The sequence below is a fragment of the Botryllus schlosseri genome, chromosome 13, assembly GCF_051294905.1.
Source record: "Botryllus schlosseri isolate E-star chromosome 13, Bs_hap1, whole genome shotgun sequence".
Taxonomy (NCBI): domain Eukaryota; kingdom Metazoa; phylum Chordata; class Ascidiacea; order Stolidobranchia; family Styelidae; genus Botryllus; species Botryllus schlosseri.
Window position 1 is genome coordinate 486,347 of NC_137248.1, and position 21,185 is coordinate 507,531.

Here is a 21,185-nt window from a genome sequence, read left to right on the forward strand (position 1 = left end):
CCAAGCTCTTTGATCCAGTTTCGATAAATTGTTGGCTGCGCGACGAGCCCGAAATCAAATCAGGTCTGTCATCTGGTCGTGGGTCGTTTTTTTTTAGAAAATATCGCTCAGAAAAATCGTCGTAATCCTGGCGGTATTCGGAATGAAGCTAAACGCTAGCAGGTTTAGAATCGGGTTGTTGTGTTTTATGAAGTCGGACCTGTTCCTTTGCTTTGCTGATAAACTGATAATAAAATTAGTAAACTGATTCTGATGTTGATATCGGATTGACTGGTAATTTAACATCAGTATCATTACTAATTATATCTTTTTTCTACGAGTAATCAGCCTACTACAAAAAACGTCTAAAGCAGTCTAAACGACTAGCTGTTGAATTCCCACAACCATAATCAAAGGTTATATTATTTTCATTCGCACAAGACACACATTATGGTGATTATCGAATGTAAACATTAGGGGTGCTCAAAAATGACTTTTTTTCTCAAATTGTACTGGCTACTTGATAAAATTGTTAGGTTACCTATTTTAAGCCTCCATACATATACACCAAATTTGGCTGAATTCCAGCCAGTAGCCGCATTGCTACATGAGAAGAAAATTTCTATTTATTATATATTAATAAATAAACAAAAATTTCAAAATTTTTTATTCACCACATGAAAGTGTTAGGTTGTCTATAGAAACGATGTTCACCATATTTGGTTCTATTCCAACCAGTGGAAGCGAAGTTATTGCCGTCGAAAAAATTGGATTATCAATAAAATATATAGTATCTACGGTAACCAATTCTTTAATTATTTATTATTTCGAGTTGAAAATGTTGCGGTTGCCAGACACGCTATATGGCGCCAGGTTTCTGCCCAAATGCAAACAACTATACCAGATGATTGTAGCGCCAAGTACACACGCAGACCTACCCTGCGATTCCGCGGCAGAGTTGAGAAGTCTATCATTAAAATATGAGTCCAATTCCGTATCCCGTATTTAATTACGGTGTCAATGGTACTAAAAAAAAAAGAATTTCCTATCTTTTCATTGTACAGCATTCTTTGTGTTGTATTGAACTGATCAAATTGCTAATTAACCGAACTCAAAAAATGTGGTTCCGCTGGGGCTCGAACCCAGGACCTTCTGCGTGTAAAGCAGACGTGATAACCACTACACTACGGAACCACGCGCCCTTCACGCAGTACGCATCGATATAAAAACCTCGTGGCGTGCCCGTAGTGCCGGTGGGAATTAAATTTTCAATTTTTTGTAGGGTAGCAGCGTCATAGCGTTATCTTGCTTCTCGCTCATCGCATTCCATTACGCAATCCTGTCTATTGAAAAGACCAATCAAATATCCACCTCTACTGGGCCGTTGGGACGCCACGAAATTCCAATTATTGGCCACAAATTCCCAGACAAACCGAACCGTTAACATCCCTGGTCTGGTCAGTCAATTTCCAACACGGAAAACGCCAAATAGCTCGGGGTTTTACTTGACCCGAACATGTCCTGGATGAGTCACATCCAGTCGCTAAACACAAAAGTTATCACTAAACTGTGGTCTGTTCTACAACCGCGTGTCAACCAAGATAATAACTACCATATGATCATGACCAAATACAGTGGCGGCTCGTGACAATATCGGGTGGTGGGGCAAGGGCTGCGAGCGACTTTTATCAACATGACGTCACAATGGCGTTTTCCAACGTAAAAAAGTTACTTTAATATGATGGTCACATGAATTTCCCGACAACAGTGATTTTAACGTAGGTGCCGCGAGAGGTTTGCCGGTGAGCCGTGACTTGAAGTGTGGTAACAAATGTTTTATTCATTTTTTTTGAATCAAAGGATTATTTTACATAATGTACGTGAACTAAGAATCGTCCCTATGCCACGAATCAATTATCAGGTCATCCTTAGTAGCATGCGTTATGATTTCATGGTAGAGTTAGAGATTACGCAAATCGGTAGGCCGTCCGAAAGTGTTTCGTACACGATCCTGGTGTGTTACGACCACTGAGCTGGTGGTTACGAGTTACGACCAGGTGATAGGCAACCAAAGCGGAGGTACCCGGCGTACGATTGGATCAATGGACTGGACAATTTCTATCATCATCATGATTGGTTTATTAGCAATTTTATCAGTTCAATACACCACAAAAATGCGATACAATGAAAAGACAGGAATATGTCGAAGCGACAAGGAGTAGTCTTCTAGACCTTTAATTTTCGCTCTAAAGGCAACTGCGTAAACTAGCCTACGTACGGAGCAAAGATTCAATACGATTCACGTTCGCACTTGACTTGACCAGACTAATTAAAATGACTAGAACTCGAGAGATTGCGTAAGCCTAACTGCAAAGGTCAACGACTTCGGACACATACGCAATTGTTATCTCATAGATTGGGCCTGTCATATTGAATCCAGAACATCAATTTGAATGGTCTTTGAAGAACTAAGGACAGCAGCCTCGGAACTTCGGTCTCGGAACAACATAGTACATTTTGGCCTTGAAACTGGAGATTGTGACGCAACACATACGGCTTACTGTCTGCTGCCAAATCGCCGTTGGAAAATATATTAATCAATAAATACATGAATGAAAGCCGTAAACTTAGCATACTGTTACATGAAATCATCGAGAAGTAGCATTCGCAATCTCATAACCCATTCGGGCATGGTACACTGTCAAAATCAATACAAACAGACGAACACCGAACTTTGAGTAAAATAGATCGAGGAATAGGCTGATCGAATGATCAGCTGTTAGCCGACATCGAAAATGAAATAGCTATCGCATTTGACAGGGGATTGTAAGCAAATGGTTTGAAGGCCACAATTTCACAGTGAAATGCACATTGGCGAACATAAAATTATGTGAATATTTGAATGCAAACCGAGAATCTTAGTTAGCTGTTTCATGCGATCATCGAGATATACCATTGGAAATATCATCACCGATCTCGTTATGGAACGCAGACTAGATTAGCACAGACAGACACCGGCTTTTCCGTGAGATCCGCAATGATGTAGGTAGGCTAAGTATCAGATCAGCGCGCATCTCTACCATACTCGACCTCGAAAACGAAATAACTGCCTCAATCATTGAGCGTCAACTTTAAGACTTGGCACCGCGTTCGATACTAAAATCAAGACATACCGTGCAAAAGCTCATGACAGATCTAGGTATGGAACATCGTTAAAATCAATAGAGACCAATAACGGCTTTTGCGTAAATCTGTTAGCGATAAATGAAGAGTCAGCTCTCACTCGACTTTGGAAACGAAATTACCACCCACATAGTTCAGTGACAAACTTAAAACTTATTACAGCGGTCGATACTAACATTAAGACTTACTGTGCCAAATATCATGACCGATCTCGGTATGGAACATCGTCAAAATCAATGGAGACCATCATCATCATCATTGGTTTATTAGCAATTTTATCAGTTCAATACACCACAAAAAATGCGATACAATGAAAAGACAGGAAGATGTCGAAGCGACAAGGAGTAGTCTATGGAATCTGACACCCACCTTGGCCTAGGCGATGTAAAGAGGAGGCATGCACACTGAATGAAAGTAAAGAAGATAGTATAGAAAAAGAATGCGACAAGAAATAGGGCGGCATGCCATGGGAAGCGAGATCGATAGGTCAGTCGTGGTCCGGTAATCTTGAGGATGGACTGTATTTATTTAGTAGTAATTGTTTGTATTTCGACTTGAATGTGGACATGCTCGTCGACTGTCTGATGGCCGGCGGGATACTGTTCCACACATCAGGTCCGGCATATTTGATGGAGCGATGATCTTTTCGGTCGATCATATGATATTTGGACGACGTGGACGCGCGTGTGTTGTACTTGTGCGCTTTTGATTCAGAGGTAAAGAAGTCATTGAAATATTCAGGGCAACGACCGCAGTGAAACTGATACATAAACTTGGCGATTTCTAGTTTCCGCATATCTTCTATGTTTAGGACGCCAAATCTCTTCAGCAGCGACTTATTGGATGGGCAGCCAATACCGGCTTTTGAGTAAAATCTGTTTGCTGTACAATGTACATGATAGATCAGCACACACTGAACTTCGGAAACGAAATTACCACCCTTATCTTTGAGTAGCAAGCCTGACACTTGGAGCAGTGCTAAATACTACCTTCACGACATATCGTACCAAGTTTCAAGAATTATCATGGTGCGAAACACCGTCAAAATCGACATATACCAGCAAAGGTCGAGTCAACGCATACCACGGTAACCGAGTTCAGATATAGATACGATTGTTACATCACACCTTAAGGGCGACAGGCATAGTTGCCCCACTTGCTCGGCCATTTTACGAATAGGAGAGAGTAAATCACCGTTTCTTTATTGTGCGCGGCTTTGAGAGAATAGATAGTGAAAGCTTGTTATGAGCGCTACCGGGGCAAGCCCCGGCTAGGCATTCACAAAGCGAAAACACAGAAGGGAATTCGATTTTCGCAGAGACTTCGCTATGTATGGGCATTTGTTAGCGAAAGCACAAGAATAATGCGGGTTTCGCCGTGATCTCGGTATATACTGATTGCTGTGCGTCTATAAATGGTTAAATTGTTATTGAACAGAATTTTAGGTGGGGCAATGCCCCAGTTGCCATATAGGACGAGCCGCCACTGACCAAATACAAGAAAACGAATTGCTCTATCAAGTATGCAGGACCGGTGGAACCCAATTGTGGAACAGCATCTCGCCGGCTATGCGACAGTCGTCGAGCATGTCCGCATTCAAGTGGAAATGCGAGCAATTTCTTTTAAATGAATACTAGCCAGCCTTTAGGATTACCAGACAACGACCTAACATCGACCTCGTATTCCGCCACATGCGACCTCATTTTGTCGCTCGCGTCTTATATTCAGACATGGGGTGATTACTGCATGAATGTAATCGATTGCGATTACATTGGAAAAGTAATCACGATTACTCACGATTACATTTATTTTGCATCTTAGTAGTTATATTGGAAGACAATACATGGATTGCGCTGAAAAGGCCTAATGAGATAACATATTTCTTTAAAACAGACGCGACATTTGCTTGTTACGTCACAATGCACATATTGCCCATTTTATAAAGGACGATTATCGCACCCAATGATTTGCATTATTGCCAGGTCCATAACTGCTGCACCCCAAATTCTCCAATAGGGTGGGGAGCGTGCTCGGAGGCGACTCAAGAGTATTTCGTGAACCAACATAAATTATAGCGTATTCTCGACAGATTTCATTAACTTGAAAATTCTCTTTGAGCTTTGCCATTTAAATGTCTCTAGATAGCTTGATTTCGAAATGCAAACGTCTCCCCTCAAGAAATAAAGGATGCATATAACTCATAGTAATAGGCATTATGGTGCCAGTCAATACCGCGCCCCGACACACCAAAAGACATATGCAGTTTAGGCCAACATGCGACTCTACGAAGTGTGCTATCAAAGAAAGACGTTGGTGGAAATTTGGGGTATGTGTCCATTGTCAATAGCCGCGCTGGGTGGGCGTGACTAACAGTCCGGTCCTTCCAATCTGAGCCCACGATGCAAATGCCACACAGGCACCCACAGAGCATTAGACATGACAATTTGTGTGTGCGTCTCACGAAAGTTTTTCTTTCAGTCTGCTAAGTTTGGGCCACTACAATATCTTTTGACTATATAACAGACCGGAGGTCACGAATTAACAACATGCACTACAGTAATTATTGCAAGATACCAGATGTTATAATTATGGATTACGCACCCCCTGCTCTTCAGGCAAGTCTGACCATCGGAGGCTGAGATAGGATTAAAAATGTAAGATAATGCAATTACCAATGTTACTGACGAAATTAAATCTTCAAGTTAAAAATTGACTACCCTTTGGGGGCCCAAGACCAACGTTTGGAGTGGAGGACGATTTTGCTGTTTTGAGCCTGATTCTAGCTACAACCTACGCTAACATGGTATATAAGCCGATGGCTATGGCGGAAGGTCCAAATCTTCAGTAAAGAATTGTGAAATAGCAATTGACGCCCGTTTTGAGTAGACTAATATGAGAATAAGAGAAAGTGAAAATAAAATTCTGCATTCAACTTAATACAGATAATGTAATGCAAGCTGCCATTACGAGAAACGGCAAGAAAACGGCGCGGTTATGATATGTATCAGCAGCTGTTGATTTTTAATGCTTTGTTGTGGAAACCGTAATATTTTATTTGATGAGTACAAAATTTCAAATCTTTGTCTGGTGTACGTTCGTACCAGCACATAGGCCTACTGCTCGCCAAGGAGCAACGGTCAAATTGCGTTTAACTAAGCAATAAGCATAACCAAACATCAATACAAAAGTTGCTATTTTAAACTAGGCAGAGAAGTGATTAATTATCCTGCAGCGAGGTAGTGGCGTCTGAAATATATTGATAACCCGATATACTGAACGGTGGGTGTTTTACAATCACACTAATGTACATCGACTATCTATTTACTATAAGTGTGGAATGTGGATACTTCTTACGCAAAGACGAGCACAGCTAATAAGCTACTTCTGACGTAATAATGAGCAATGGCATTTGAAAATCAGACGTTTGTGACTAAATAACTGGTATAATATCTCTTGCTTGTTAACGAATGTTCAGTTTATGTCACAGTCGTCGTACAAATAAAAAGTAGTCGTTCTTTCACAAAGAAATCGATTAAATATGCGAAGTAGTCGATTACTTCGGAATTTTTTCGAATGTAATCGATTGCGATTACGATTACTTGAAAATGCTGTAATCGTCGTTATCGATTACGATTACTAATCGCGATTACCCCATGTCTGCTCTCTGCATTACTTCTCATTCGGTGTGCAACTGTGCATGCCTCTTCTTTACTTCGCCTAGGCCAAGGTGGGTATCTGATCTTAAAGACTAGTATTATCCAAGTTGTTTCGACACCTTCTTATTTTTTCATTGTATCGCAGTTTTGTGGTGTTTTGAAACGACGAAAATATTAATAAAACTGATTGATTGACCTTAGACAATTTGTGTCGCGCTGGGTCCTTCCGATACTCTTTAAATCCTTATTCCAATCAAAATTACAATATGGCATCATCTGCTAGGGAGCTGCCAGCGTTAGCTCAATCAAACCACTGCAAAACTTCAACATTACGTCCTCTGCATCATAGCCAGGGTCACATTGGGGCTAGGCTGTGCGCCAAAATTTTATGAATAAACTTGAACTTTGCGCATTAGTGCCATCAAAGGGCGGAATAAAGTTGGATTAGCAATAAAGTCGATTATAGCGTTCGTCAGGATTTATCGACCCAGGATAAGCACATAGGCCTAAAGTTATAGTGTTATCTCGTGATTTAACTTAACATACCGGAACAAACTATACTATACACAGTACACACACAACTAGTCATCTATAAAAACGGCGCACTCTGCGTACCATTCCAGCGCACAAATATGTCCGACAATGACCTAGCTAGGTAATAGCTTCACTAAACAATCAACGAATTATGTACCCGCCATTGCAGAGCGAAATCAATCTTCTATAATCCGTTACTTAGCTACACCGTACGAGTTGGACTTTCATTTGGCAATGATGATAATTCTACATACTGCAGTGGCAGTATCGTTATCAGCAGGCTGTTGTTTCATTCAACAAATTGACAACTGACAACCTATAACGCGTTTTCGCGTTATGATGCAACAGACAACGCCACTTGATTGAAAACTCGGGACACCTCGACTATAACCCAGAGATGAGCGGATTTGAAATTTCTATGTCCTAATCCAATCCAAATCCGAACCTTCAAATCCAAATCCAAATCCATATCCATAACTTTTTCATATTCAAGTCCATGTCCAATCCTAATCCGATTCCAACTGGAAATTCAGAAAAAATACTAATTTATGCAATGGAGAGATTCGAAAATTTTCTTTCACAACCAACGATTCACTTGATTCAAGCATGGCCTACTAAAATTTAGTAGGCCATGATTCAAAATAACCTAGTAACCATTGTAACAGTGTGGCTGTGTCGTGCCTGGAGCAGTAGATAGCTGACTGGCGACGGGCTGGCTGTCTTGAGGTGGCGACTTCTTAACTCACAGTTTCACTCGGTACGGATGTATTGCAGCAGAGATACGTTAGGCGCTGAGGTGAATCTCAGATCTCAAGGGCCGTCACAGAGAAACGTGGGTTTATATACCCGAAAATGCGTAACAATGAATGCGATTGTAATGCGTTAGCCAATGAGAACGGGTTGGTAGCTAGGACTATGTTTGGCGTAACAATGCTTACAAAGCTTGCGCAACACTAGCAGAGTTCTACAAGTTGTCATGATGTACTAAAATCCTAATACAAGCAAAGTATATTTCCTTCATAACGGATGCCTGACGTTAGCTAGGGACATGGGGTTAAAAGGACCAGCGGTTCGCTACACCGACCCTCCTTTGAGAGGGAGCGGAACTAGGTGACGTGGAAGAGTCAAATTAATGAATTACCGTTGTCGGTATCCACCCTGAAGGAAGATAGCGAATGCGTGGGTTTAAAGCTAACAACAAAAGCAAAAACATGCAGTTATGAATGATTGATGGACCGAGTGAATTTTATATTATTACAACACACTACTAGCCTACAAAAAAGTAGCCTATGCAGAAACAACAATAAAGAGGTAATCACCCACGCAGGGGTGGCGATATGATAGTTAAATCGATCGCGCCGCGCGTGGGGGCAAGGTTCTTAAAAAAAATCATAGCAAGTAAATCACCCACGCAGGGGTGGCAATACGATAGTTAAATCGATCGCGCCGCGCGTGGGGGCAAGGTTCGTATAAAGTCACCATGGTGAGTGACTAATGAGTAAATATGTGCAGGACCCTCGACGGTACGTGCTGGGATGCTGGAATGGGCTGGATCGGTGGTTGGTGTCGCTACCAAGCCATGAGCGTGTGGCGTCATAATGCATGCGTGTGGACAGTTGAATCTCGGACCTCGGTATCGAAACCGGGCGATTCGCGCTAGTCGTCTTACTCCGTTGCCGTATGCTGCTGTACTGTCGTGACCGTTGTACGTCGGTGTCAAATCCCAGAGGAATCGGTTCGTACGAAGCTTTGAGGCGAACGTGGAGCAACAACTGGTTGTTGAAGTCGTGCGTTTGAGACAGGGCCGTGAACTGTGCGTCGTTCGGCTGTCGGTAATGGAATGAGCGAATCAGTAGAGGTTGTGTCCATCTGTCACGCTGTCCGAGTGGTAGGCATGATTGACCGATCGCAGTGTAGTGTCCTGGAGGCCCAAGCATCCAATGAGCAGCGTACCGTCGTCCGGGTCGGGAATTGAGCGGGTAGGCTGAAAACAAGCTAGGCGCCAGCATAACGTGATAAAATAAAAAAATAAAAATATGTCTAACGATTACTAAGCCTAGACAAAGTACAGAAGATACAGTACATGAAACAATGCAATTACTACAGCCGAATAACCACAATCCAGGCGAGGCAGCCTATGTAATAACGGGAGTGAAGGCAGTGCCCAGCATAGGACAGGATGCTGTGGCCTGTCGTTTTGCCTATGATTCGGAAGGATCGATGAGCTAACTGCTGTAAGGTGATAAATATCGTCATGCGCGCGGTGTTTATCGCGTAGAATGAATGATGAAAGTGACCGAATAGCGGTTCGAATTAGCGCGTGCAATCGTAACTGTGGTAGCCATGCTATAATAATGCATGTTTTTTTTTTTGAAGGTATAGCACTGTGCCGACCGATATCGTAAAGAAGCGGTCACTGATGTATAATGTGTATACGCAGTGTTGTCAGTGGTAGAGGAACCCACCCATCACACCTGTTCGCGAAATGGGGGTGCAACGGTGAACATTCTTATCGGGCGATAAATGAACATTATATTAACCGGTACACGATACATAGTCAAAGATTCAGATGTGAGTCTAACTGTACCAAATCCTTCTCCAGACTTCATGCGACCCCGATCGCTCGGGGTCACACGTGCGCGCAGAAATCTGAAGACGTCCTCGGAGCTAGAGTGTTCACTCTTACTAACGATGAACATATGCCGAGTGTCCCGGAGCACTAGATGGATCCTCAAATGTGTCGTGAGCAAAGTTCAAACGTTATGAACAGACGGAGCTCAAAAGACAGTCCTTGAACTTAGGCAGCGCTAGTTACCCGACCAGGTTACGTCACGATAATACTAAGATTCGAAGAGAGAATAAGACATAGCGGGAGGTTTATATGGCAGTTAAGTGGTAGCGATCCTGTGGCTAATGGATGATTAGCGAATGCTAGAAAAACTGGCTGTTTGTGTGACTAGGGCGAAAACAATGAAAGCAAAAAAAAGAGAGAGCACGTAGGAATGAGGTTAGACCTGCTATCCTAATTACTTGGCTTGAAAGTGGCGAACATGCAAAATATATAAGTATCGAGCGAATCCATAAGGGGAACGTTCGTGCCAGCAGCTTTGTTATGAATATTAATTATGGTATCTGGATTGTCGTTACGAGCCATAGAAAATGTTGAAATATACGCACGTGCACACTGCAATGTGAAATGGTAATGATAGGATTGAAAATGAGAACGGCGAGTACCGGCAGTAAACAGTTGCGATACAACGTTATTTGGAAAACTGTTCTGGCGCCTAGCCTATTCTCAACAATCGGAAATATGAACAAGTTACCGGGTAAGTCAAGATCCCGTGGCTCCTGATGTCGATGGCGAACGTACGGTCTTGCAATATCCCGAGGCTTTGTGAGTTACCGAACACGGGGCAACATGTAACAGTGTGGCTGTGTCGTGCCTGGAGCAGTAGATAGCTGACTGGCGACGGGCTGGCTGTCTTGAGGTGGCGACTTCTTAACTCACAGTTTCACTCGGTACGGATGTATTGCAGCAGAGATACGTTAGGCGCTGAGGTGAATCTCAGATCTCAAGGGCCGTCACAGAGAAACGTGGGTTTATATACCCGAAAATGCGTAACAATGAATGCGATTGTAATGCGTTAGCCAATGAGAACGGGTTGGTAGCTAGGACTATGTTTGGCGTAACAATGCTTACAAAGCTTGCGCAACACTAGCAGAGTTCTACAAGTTGTCATGATGTACTAAAATCCTAATACAAGCAAAGTATATTTCCTTCATAACGGATGCCTGACGTTAGCTAGGGACATGGGGTTAAAAGGACCAGCGGTTCGCTACACCATAAGTACATTAATAACTGATCTGAATAAAGTTTGTCGCCATTCGCCACACGACACTCGCTGCTGAAGAGATTCGGCGTCCTAAACATAGAAGATATGCGGAAACTAGAAATCGCCAAGTTTATGTATCAGTTTCACTGCGGTCGTTGCCCCGAATATTTCAATGACTTCTTTACCTCTGAATCAAAAGCGCACAAGTACAACACACGCGCGTCCACGTCGTCCAAATATCATATGATCGACCGAAAAGATCATCGCTCCATCAAATATGCCGGACCTGATGTGTGGAACAGTATCCCGCCGGCCATCCGACAGTCGACGAGCATGTCCACATTCAAGTCGAAATACAAGCAATTACTACTAAATAAATACAGTCCATCCTCAAGATTACCGGACCACGACTGACCTATCGATCTCGCTTCCCATGACATGCCGCCCTATTTCTTGTCGCATTCTTTTTCTATACTATCTTCTTTACTTTCATTCAGTGTGCATGCCTCCTCTTTACATCGCCTAGGCCAAGGTGGGTGTCAGATTCCATAGACTACTCCTTGTCGCTTCGACATCTTCCTGTCTTTTCATTGTATCGCATTTTTGTGGTGTATTGAACTGATAAAATTGCTAGTAAACCAATGATGATGACATTTCAATCTCCCAGAAAATAGGTAAATCCAATCCAAATCCTAATCCGTTCTGAAAAAAATGTCTAATCCAAATCCAATCCAAATCCGACAAAATTTCACAAATCCTGTTTTTTCAAAACCTAATCCTAATCCATGCTCATCTCTGCTATAACCATCGCGCGTAACCTTTCCAACTTTATGCGTCGCGATTAGCAGTTTTTAATCACACGATCAGCTAACTTTATTATCTCCGCAAAAAACGCGTCCCGATTAGCAGTTTTTAATCACATGATTAGCATTCTCCCGGATCAGCTCACTTTATTATCCCCGCCCTAAAAGAACAAGTGAATTCTATTTGTCAGATCGTGGTTCGGTAATCTCGAGCACATCGAAGGATATGAGTGGCAGTCTAGCAGAGATGATCACAAAACATTGACCTAGTTTTCGCTAATACAGGACTGAATACGACGGACCATTGATGTCGGAACGACCAAGTGTGGTCCGTCAATGTCAACCTAACATTCACCTCGCTCTACTTGTAATGTGCGACATCTACGTTATAAACATCACTGTCGTGTGGGACATATATCTGATAATTAGGGCAAATATTTGTTGCAGCCAAATCCGTGGAAAGTTGCTTTGATTTTTCACAGAAGTTGCGGTCTAAAGTTGCATTTATTTTTCACAAAAGTTGCACTAAATAATTACATTTATGGACAGGTTCCTTGAAATATTTAGGGCAGTGGTTCTAAACCTGGAGAGCGCCCCCTCCCCCACCCCCCTTGGGGGCCAAATCATTCTCCAAATTATCAACTTGAATCTAAAAGAAATGGAACGGAACAGCCACCAGCAATCGAAAACTTGCCAGATCTCGAGCTGGAAAATCTAAGGTCATCACCAGGCTCAATCATCCTTGCCACAACCAGGCGGTGGAAAGACACTTGAAAGTGGTGACCGAAATAAGATTTTAAAGTTGGTGCAGACTTTACTCCGGTAGTGAAACCAACTTCGAAATGTTTCTTTTTTCAATATACAATTGATGTTCTTGTGTTTTCAATATGGATTTGCAATTTATGTGCTTTAAATATGGAGTTGTCAGTCATAAGACCAATCACTACACGCTTTTTGCATCGTACCCACTGTTTCAGTCCCTAATTAAACCTAATAGTGGTCTAAAATCAATAATTTGCCTGTAACTTTTTTTCAGTTAATTTTGAAGACAAAGTTCTGTGGAAGTGAGCTAGAAACTTGTTGCTTCTGCATCTATCAATATATAGCGAAATTAGCTATTTTTGACTCGTTCGGTGAAACTGCACGACCACTAGAGGGTGCACGAGCCTAAAATTACTATGGAAATGATGTTTTTGGGATTTGGCACCATATATCAAGTGTCTGTTTTGAAATTCAAAATTTTCCATTTTCCACTCCACCCTAATACTACATAGCTTCTGAGTATTTAGGAAGCTGTAAAAAAAGTTCTGTTTGTCCCTACTGATAATACCAACAGGGGAAGGCTGATACACCACAACAGGTCTTTTCAATGCCCTATGAATAACTAATAGTCTAATTCAGTCGGTTTTGGAGAAGCGTCTGCTCACCAAAATTTTGAGATCAGCTAACCGATTAGCATTGATTGATGCTGGTTACTGTAAGGGGTGGTAAATGTAGTAATCGTCAGTACTCAAGTACAAGTAACACCGCCAATTTCTACTCAAGTAGAAGTAGTGATTAACAAGTCAGCAAAAAAGTAATTATTTTAGGTCTAGTTTTGCCTCAAAAACCTAAAACTGTCAGGTAGAAATAGTCGAAAATCATATCCACTCTAGGTAATAGAGAATGAAGGAAAAATATACTTGAAGTACTTTGCTACTGGCAATCACTTTCTCGCTAAAATAAAATTTGAATTCTACCACAACTTATATATCTGTTTATTGTCATACACGGATGAAAATAGAGTACAATTACTGGTTCATGGTTTACTTACCATATGTTATGTAGCGAGTCAATATATAGAGACTGAAGTGACGGTAATAATCACAATACATTTGCTATTGCCTACTCATTTTTCTCGTCCCGTTGTCCATAAATATCGATGTTTTTTTCTTTCATTTTCATTTATATATATACTATACATTTGCATAATGTATTCAATATTCATATTGAAATAAACCCAAATATATTCGGCTGACACTCGTCAGGGGTAATTGTCAGCAATTAATAGAGAATTGAAAATAATATTGTATATCAAAAATCATAGCCACAAATATGTCTCTGGCATGTAAATTCGAATAATCATGGTAAAAAGACGGCTAAAGCACAATGTACTATATTGGATTATTATGCACAAACTGCTTTTGGCACAAATTGTTTGAGTGGCAAACTTATATGCGACAGAAAGACCACAGACAAACACATGAGTAGAAACTACTTGTAACAGAGTTTATTTCATATTTAATTCATTTCACCCACCGCCCGTTGATCATGCAGAGTAAACAGCATTAAAAATCAGCCAATATATTCAAATGCGATATTAGTAGGCTACTGGCGATCTAGATGGGCTAAATACTTTAGATCAGTGGTCGACAGCCCGTGGTCCTTGATGAGTTTACAAGCTTTTGCAAGTTGAGCCAAGGTTAAGAAATGCAGTGATTGAAAAAATATGTGAGGTAATCTCTTTGATCAAAATATGCGTATGTGTAGGCCTAATACTGCATTGTTCTCGGCATCCTTTGGTGACCTTATAGTGTATCACCCGTAATATATTTTCAACAGTGTTGGGATGACTCGAGTCACCTTTTTCGTATGACTTGACTCGAGTCACTCGACTAAAATGACTTGACTCGGCGTATCAGAAACGTGGATTGACTCGTGACTAGAAGCAAGATTCACGAGTCAATTTCAAGTCATCAAGTAATTGGTGTCGATAAAAATCACTGTATCTTGCATATGGTCGGATTGTTCGCAAAATGCTGGTGTAACCAGAGGTGGCCAGTAACGAAGTATTTCTACTTTTTGAAGTACTTGAAGTAGATTTTGCCTACTCACACTACTTTTAAAGTAGTTATGATTTTAGACTACTTTTACTTCTACTTGACAGCTTCAGTTTTGTAGGTAAAAACAGGCGTAGAATACCTACTTACTTGTAAACCACCACTCCTACTTCTACTTGAGTTGAAATTTCGGCATTACTTCTACTTCTACTTGGGTAGCGACGATGACTACTTTGACCACCTCTGGGTGTAACCTGTAAGAGCGACCAATCATTCAATGATCGTGCGTTTTACTGAGCCTCCATTGTTCTCTCACACATAAATTGACCGCAAACGAAGTGATCAAAACTTACAGCTTACGTTGTCTTAAACTAGTATAGTAAAGTAATTCAATAACATCTCTATTTCTATTCTTTGTTCTTACCTTGACCAAACCTCTTGTTTTATTGAAATCGAATTCGAATATAGTTCATATAGTCCTCAACCATTGGCGCACCCTCGAATTGTATCATATCAATCAGTAAATGGGTAATGTAGTGCATCTTATCAATTCGTTTCTCTTTTCTCTATTTTGGCCGGTAACTGTAAACTGAGGCTGTGCAATTACTTCCTTAGTTCAGCAGTGCTACGTATATGTGAGTGATACTGCGCCTTCTTGCGTGTATGTTTAACTATGTATTTGTTCATTGGTTTAGAATCAATGACCACTAAATCTGTAATTCAGACAGGTAGCAAAATGCAATGACGTAATTATGCCTCATACTTCCAAAAGGCAACTTGACTTGACTTGACTCGACTCGAGTCACCTCCAAAAATCGAGTGACTTGACTTGACTCGAATCACCATCGAAAATCGAATGACTTGACTTGACTCGAGTCAAAATGTGCAATGACTCGAAATGACTCAGAGGTAGTGACTTGATCCCAACACTGATTTTCACTAGTGGACATTTGTGTTTTTTGAAAACCAGTGTGTTTCATTTTAAAACCAGTACACATAGCGAAAAAGGTTGCCGAACCCAGCATTAGATAACAGTCTTCATGCAAAATTGAGTCGTCTTGATGGATACTAAATTGAAAACTTGGTTCAAGCAATAAGTATTGGATGGTAGTAGTAAAATATGAGTTCTTCGAATAATGAAATTTTATGCCCCTTGTCACTTAGAGTTATGTATCGATCGTAATTATAGTTTCGATACTTTTTTCTACTGCGGAAGGCTGTAAACCTAGATTGGGAGAATTGTAGTACATGAAACATGTAGTACAAGTCTACACACGATAATGAAATGACATTGGTATGGTCAAAATACCAAATTATCTCTAATATGCTGTATAAATGGCATATTCTTCGTGGTCGTATAAAAGGTACATACTTAAACATACACCATTCGTACAGCGTGTATTGGCTACTCAACTCACGCCAAATGCTCGATTCAGAATCGAATCACTCAGGTAGTGGTACTCCTAATTACAAGTACTCTGATGTTGAGGGCAAGACTCATCCAACAGGAGTGCAGAACAGGTTCATTTTCCAGTTTTCCTCTGATCTCCATCAATCATAAAATGAACCCAACTCAGACTATTATGAAAATTGCTTTGTACTCTGATGTCAGTGAACTGAATTTATCATTGAGTCGAAAAGAACTCCTTGGCTTTTCCACACACTGGGTTAACGCACAGCGGGCAACGAAGAACAAATTGGTTGGAATGAATCTCGCCTTTGTCGATATGATTTTTCACAATATCAGCCAGAGCATCGATAAACACTCTGCCATCGTTGAGCGATTCAGCACGAATTATCTTCTCAATTCCGGCCTTTTCGGCAATTTCTCCCATGTATTCAATATCCAATTCATACAAAGTCTCAATGTGATCGCTTGTGAATGCGATCGGAACGAGTAGAAGATGTTTTTTACCTAATTTACCGAATCCCTGTATGGATTCTTCTGTTTGCGGGCCTAACCATGGTAACGGGCCGACTTTTGACTGCCACACTAGTCTGTATGGGTTGCAGAAATTCAATTTCCGCATGACCTGCGACACTGTGCTTGCTACTTCGGCTGGGTATGGATCGCCACGATTTACGACAGACATCGGCAGGGAATGGGCAGAAAACAGAATGACAACATCTTTACGGACATCTTCAGGAAATTGCTTCAAAGATGCAAGCGTATTCTGCGCGAAAGCATCGATCAAACCATCATGTATAGGCCATCTATCAATGACGCTCCATTTTAAATTTGTATGCCGGTTTCTATAGTGACGATATATGGCGTTAATGCTGCTGCCTGTGGTGGAACAACTGTATTGCGGATATTGTGTAAAAGCGATGGCTCTCTCTAAATTATCAGCCTCCATTTCATCGAGTGCATCTTCAGTCAAAGGCGCAGCGTAACGAAACCCAACGTAGTGCTTATGCGGGGCTGTTTGAGGACTGATTTTGTCGAGTATTTTCACCATTTCTTTGCCTTGTGTGTCGGTCCAACGGCGTATCGGAGATCCTCCGCCGATGGCTGCATACTGTTCTTGAATTTTGGGAGTACGTCTTCTAGCGATCAACGGCGCTAGCTTATTTTGAGCTGGTAATGGGATTAAGTCTTTGTCAAGGAAGAGTCTGAGGAGAAAATCGTGGACATCGTCAGTTGTTTCCGGGCCTCCAAGATTCAAGAGTAAAATTCCAGTTTTGGGTTTTGTCTGGTGTCGGTTACTAGATGATATTTCCCTCCTTTGTGTTGCGATTCTACGGTAGCATGCACACCACGACGCAGTACTTTGAAGTGTGCGTGATAACTTATTCAAGAACATTTTTCTAAGACAAAAACAAATTTCAGTCAGACATATTCACAATCAAAATACATCTGCAGTATGCATCACACAGTTGTATTTTGAACTATTTGAAATTGAACTATTTGAAAATATCAATAAATGAAAGAAAACAGCGATATGATCCGATACCCTCTGGTTCCTGAATCATCAAGCTATCTGTATTGAGTGTATCGATGGGTGTTAGCCAGGGTTGTAATGACTCAAGTCAGACTCGCGTCGGGATTTTCTGGTGACTCAACTTGACTCGTTTTCCAAAATATGGAGCAGTAGGGTGGAGCAAAAAGAGAAATTTGAATTTAAAAAAATGCCTCAAATGAATAACTTCTATCATGATTTCAGGTTCTTTCGCCCTCTAGTGGCCATGTAATTTCACCAAACGAGCCGAAAATAGCTAATTTTCATGGAACTTTGTCTTGAAACTGTACAGAAATTTGTGTATGAGCTTGACTTGTACTCGCATCATTACGCACCACTCGACGGAGTCATGATTGGTATTTTGTCTACATCAGTATTGGTGAGCTTCTTGGAGGTACAGAACTTCAATATACAATTGAATATTATACTCATATTGAAATGAACCCCAATATTTTCGGCTGACACTCGGCAGGGATACGATTGTTGATATACAATGTTCTTTCCAATTCTCTACCAGTTGCTGGCGATTACCCCTGACGAGTGTCAGCCGAAAATATTTGGGTTCATTTCAATATGAATATACTATTCAATCAGTATTTGTGTTTGCAAGATAGGGCCAGAGACTGTGTGAAACGAGGAAAACTAGTATATTATGAATGTGAGGCATTCAATCCAGAGTTGTAAAAAAGTGCCTTGAACAGGATTGAACTAGAAAATGAACTATGAACAGAATGACTTGGACTCAAACCTCTAAAACCCTGACTTGTAGTCGAACTTGACTGGGTGTTGAAGTGAAAATGACTCGACTTACCAGAGTCAAAACTATAAAAGCAGAATTGGGACATTGTGGACATCTCTGGACATTGTGACTACCTCCGAGACACAAGTCATTGCATATTTGGACTCGAGTCAAGTCAAGTTGCCTTTTCGAAGTGCAAGGCATGATTATTGATTAAGTCATCACATTTTGCTCGATGTATGAAATACAGAGTGAGTCACTATATATTTTGAATCGCGGAACGAATATAGAGGTAAATATACATGCAAAAAGACATTGCATCACTCATGGTTGTGGTTTCGAGTCACAAGTCAATTTGACTTTTATAGGTTTGACTCAAGTCAATTTTAATCCACCACCGAGTCAAGTCCAAGTCATAGCCGCATAGGCCTAGTGTTCAATGTTCGAGGAGGGTTGGTGCGATGACATGCAAAATAAGGTCAAAAACATGCAAAATAAGGTCAGTCGCGACATGCAAAATAAGGTCAGTCACATGCAAAATAAGGTCAGTCGCGACATGCAAAATAAGGTCAGTCCGCGCATAAATCCAAATCTGTACTTCAATTACAAATCCAACTCTTTTTCTTATGCAAACGAAATTCAAAATATCTTTCCTGTATAGTAGCCTACTTTCAACATTGAAATTCCTTATCTATCCTAAATCTTAAGATGTTTCAATCAAAAGATAATCATGATTTTCTTGATTATGAAGTCAGTCGCATGTACAATATTATTATCAGTCCGCGCATAAATCCAAATCCTTATTTCAATTACAAATTCAACTCTTTCTCTTATGAAAAATAAATTTAAAATATCTTTCCTACATAGTATTTTCATGATTGACATTCCTCATCTATATCCTAAATCTGAAGATGTTTCAACAAAATATAATCAGACGATTACGAGGTGAGCCGCATATAGAATATAAACAGTACGCGTATAAATCCAAATGTTTACTTCAAATCCAACTTTTTTTTCTTATGCCACTGACCTTAGTCTGCACTCTTCATGTGGCGACTGACCGTGTTTCGCATGCGACTGACCTTATTTTGCATGTGACTGACCTTATTCTGCATGTCGCGATTGACCTTATTTTGCATGTGACTGACCTTATTTTGCATGTGACTGACCTTATTCTGCATGTCGCGATTGACTTTATTTTGCACGTGACTGACCTTATTTTGCATGTGACTGACCTTATTTTGCATGTGACTGACCTTATTCTGCATGTCGCCACTCACCTTATTTTGCATGAGACTGACCTTATTTTGCATGTGACTGACCTTATTTTGCATGTGACTGACCTTATTCTGCGTGTCGCCACTGACCTTATTTTGCATGTGACTGACCTTATTTTGCATGTGACTGACCTTATTCTGCATGTCGCGACTGACCTTCTTTTGCATGCGACTGACCTTATTTTGCATGTGACTCACCTTATTCTGCATGTCCCGCGATTGACCTTATTTTGCGTGTGACTGACCTTATTCTGCATGCAGTCCGCGCATAAATCATAAATTCAAATCCAATTTTTTTCTACTTGAAATCAAACTATATATTTTGCTACCTACACTATACTTTCAACATTGAAATTGCAAAATTCGAATGGAAATTCAGGTATATGTCCTCGTGAAAATTGAAACGTTCAATTTATTTCCTTTGGCCATTTTAAAATCCAAATTCTATTTTGCTTGTCTGCAAACTGCATGCCTACATTATGATTTAAATTTCATATCCAAATATAGGGGAAGACCGGGAGCAATTTTGTAGTGGTGGGTTCTTCCAACCATTACGAAGAAATGCTTGATTCAGGATGTAAATCGTAAGTTCATTACGTCATTACCGCCGGCGCCAGAAAATCTGAATTGTTTGCTTCTTATGTACGGATTGGAAGTTGAAAGAGGTGGTTTGAGACTGCTGTCATCTTCGGCCGGACGGGCATTGCATAATGTATATTGATGTCCGGGCTCCTCGTCGCATACATGATGAGACGTCAGTGTTCATATACAGCTTCTTTTCAAGAAAGACCAGGTGAATGACGAATACAAAGTAATACAAAATATAAAGTGAATAAAGAGAGCAAGAAGAAGCGTCTAAAGATATGTAGCGAACATTATGAAATCAGGCCAGGACATATCGTTTCAGCAATCTTCTATCCGTCCATTATATCGGGTATGCCATGTGTATGTGTGTCTTGAGCGAATAAAAATAAATTTATTGGGCTCGAAATTTATATCAAATGATATAAAAATGACAAATACACGATGACGATCTCAGTATAAACTTATACATATTATAAATAAATAACTAGTTAAAACTCGTTTCTCTCATTGCAAACGAGTTCAAAGGTCGGGGTAGCGGTTCGTATGTTGCACAGGACAGTTTTGGGGCCTTGGCAATGACACGGAGATCCCAATTTTGAATTTTTACACTGGATCATGCAATTGCACTCTCACTGGCATTTGATTAATGTCAAAAGAGATCATATCCAACTTGAAAAATCAAAAAGTCATTCATTATTACGTTATCGCTGTATAGTCATCACGCTATTATTATTTCGTCTATGAGTACTGATACTTGAAAATGCTACCAGAAACTGTTAAAAGTGAGGAAAATTAGTATATTTTGAATGAAAAGCAT

General features: G+C 40.7%; 1 protein-coding gene and 1 non-coding gene across 2 annotated transcripts; both read right to left on the bottom strand.

Annotated features, from left to right (window-relative positions):
- Positions 1-1,100: 1,100 nt before the first annotated feature.
- Trnav-uac (transfer RNA valine (anticodon UAC)) lies at positions 1,101-1,173 on the bottom strand. The gene has a single exon. It is a non-coding gene; the product is annotated as a tRNA-Val (tRNA).
- Positions 1,174-8,100: 6,927 nt separating this feature from the next.
- Positions 8,101-19,344, bottom strand: LOC145453868 (ferrochelatase, mitochondrial-like). The gene has a single exon (XM_080331837.1). It carries the CDS (start codon positions 17,609-17,611, stop codon positions 16,433-16,435), a length of 1,179 nt encoding a protein of 392 aa, XP_080187963.1. The 5' UTR covers positions 17,612-19,344; the 3' UTR covers positions 8,101-16,432.
- Between the last annotated feature and the right edge of the window lie 1,841 nt (positions 19,345-21,185).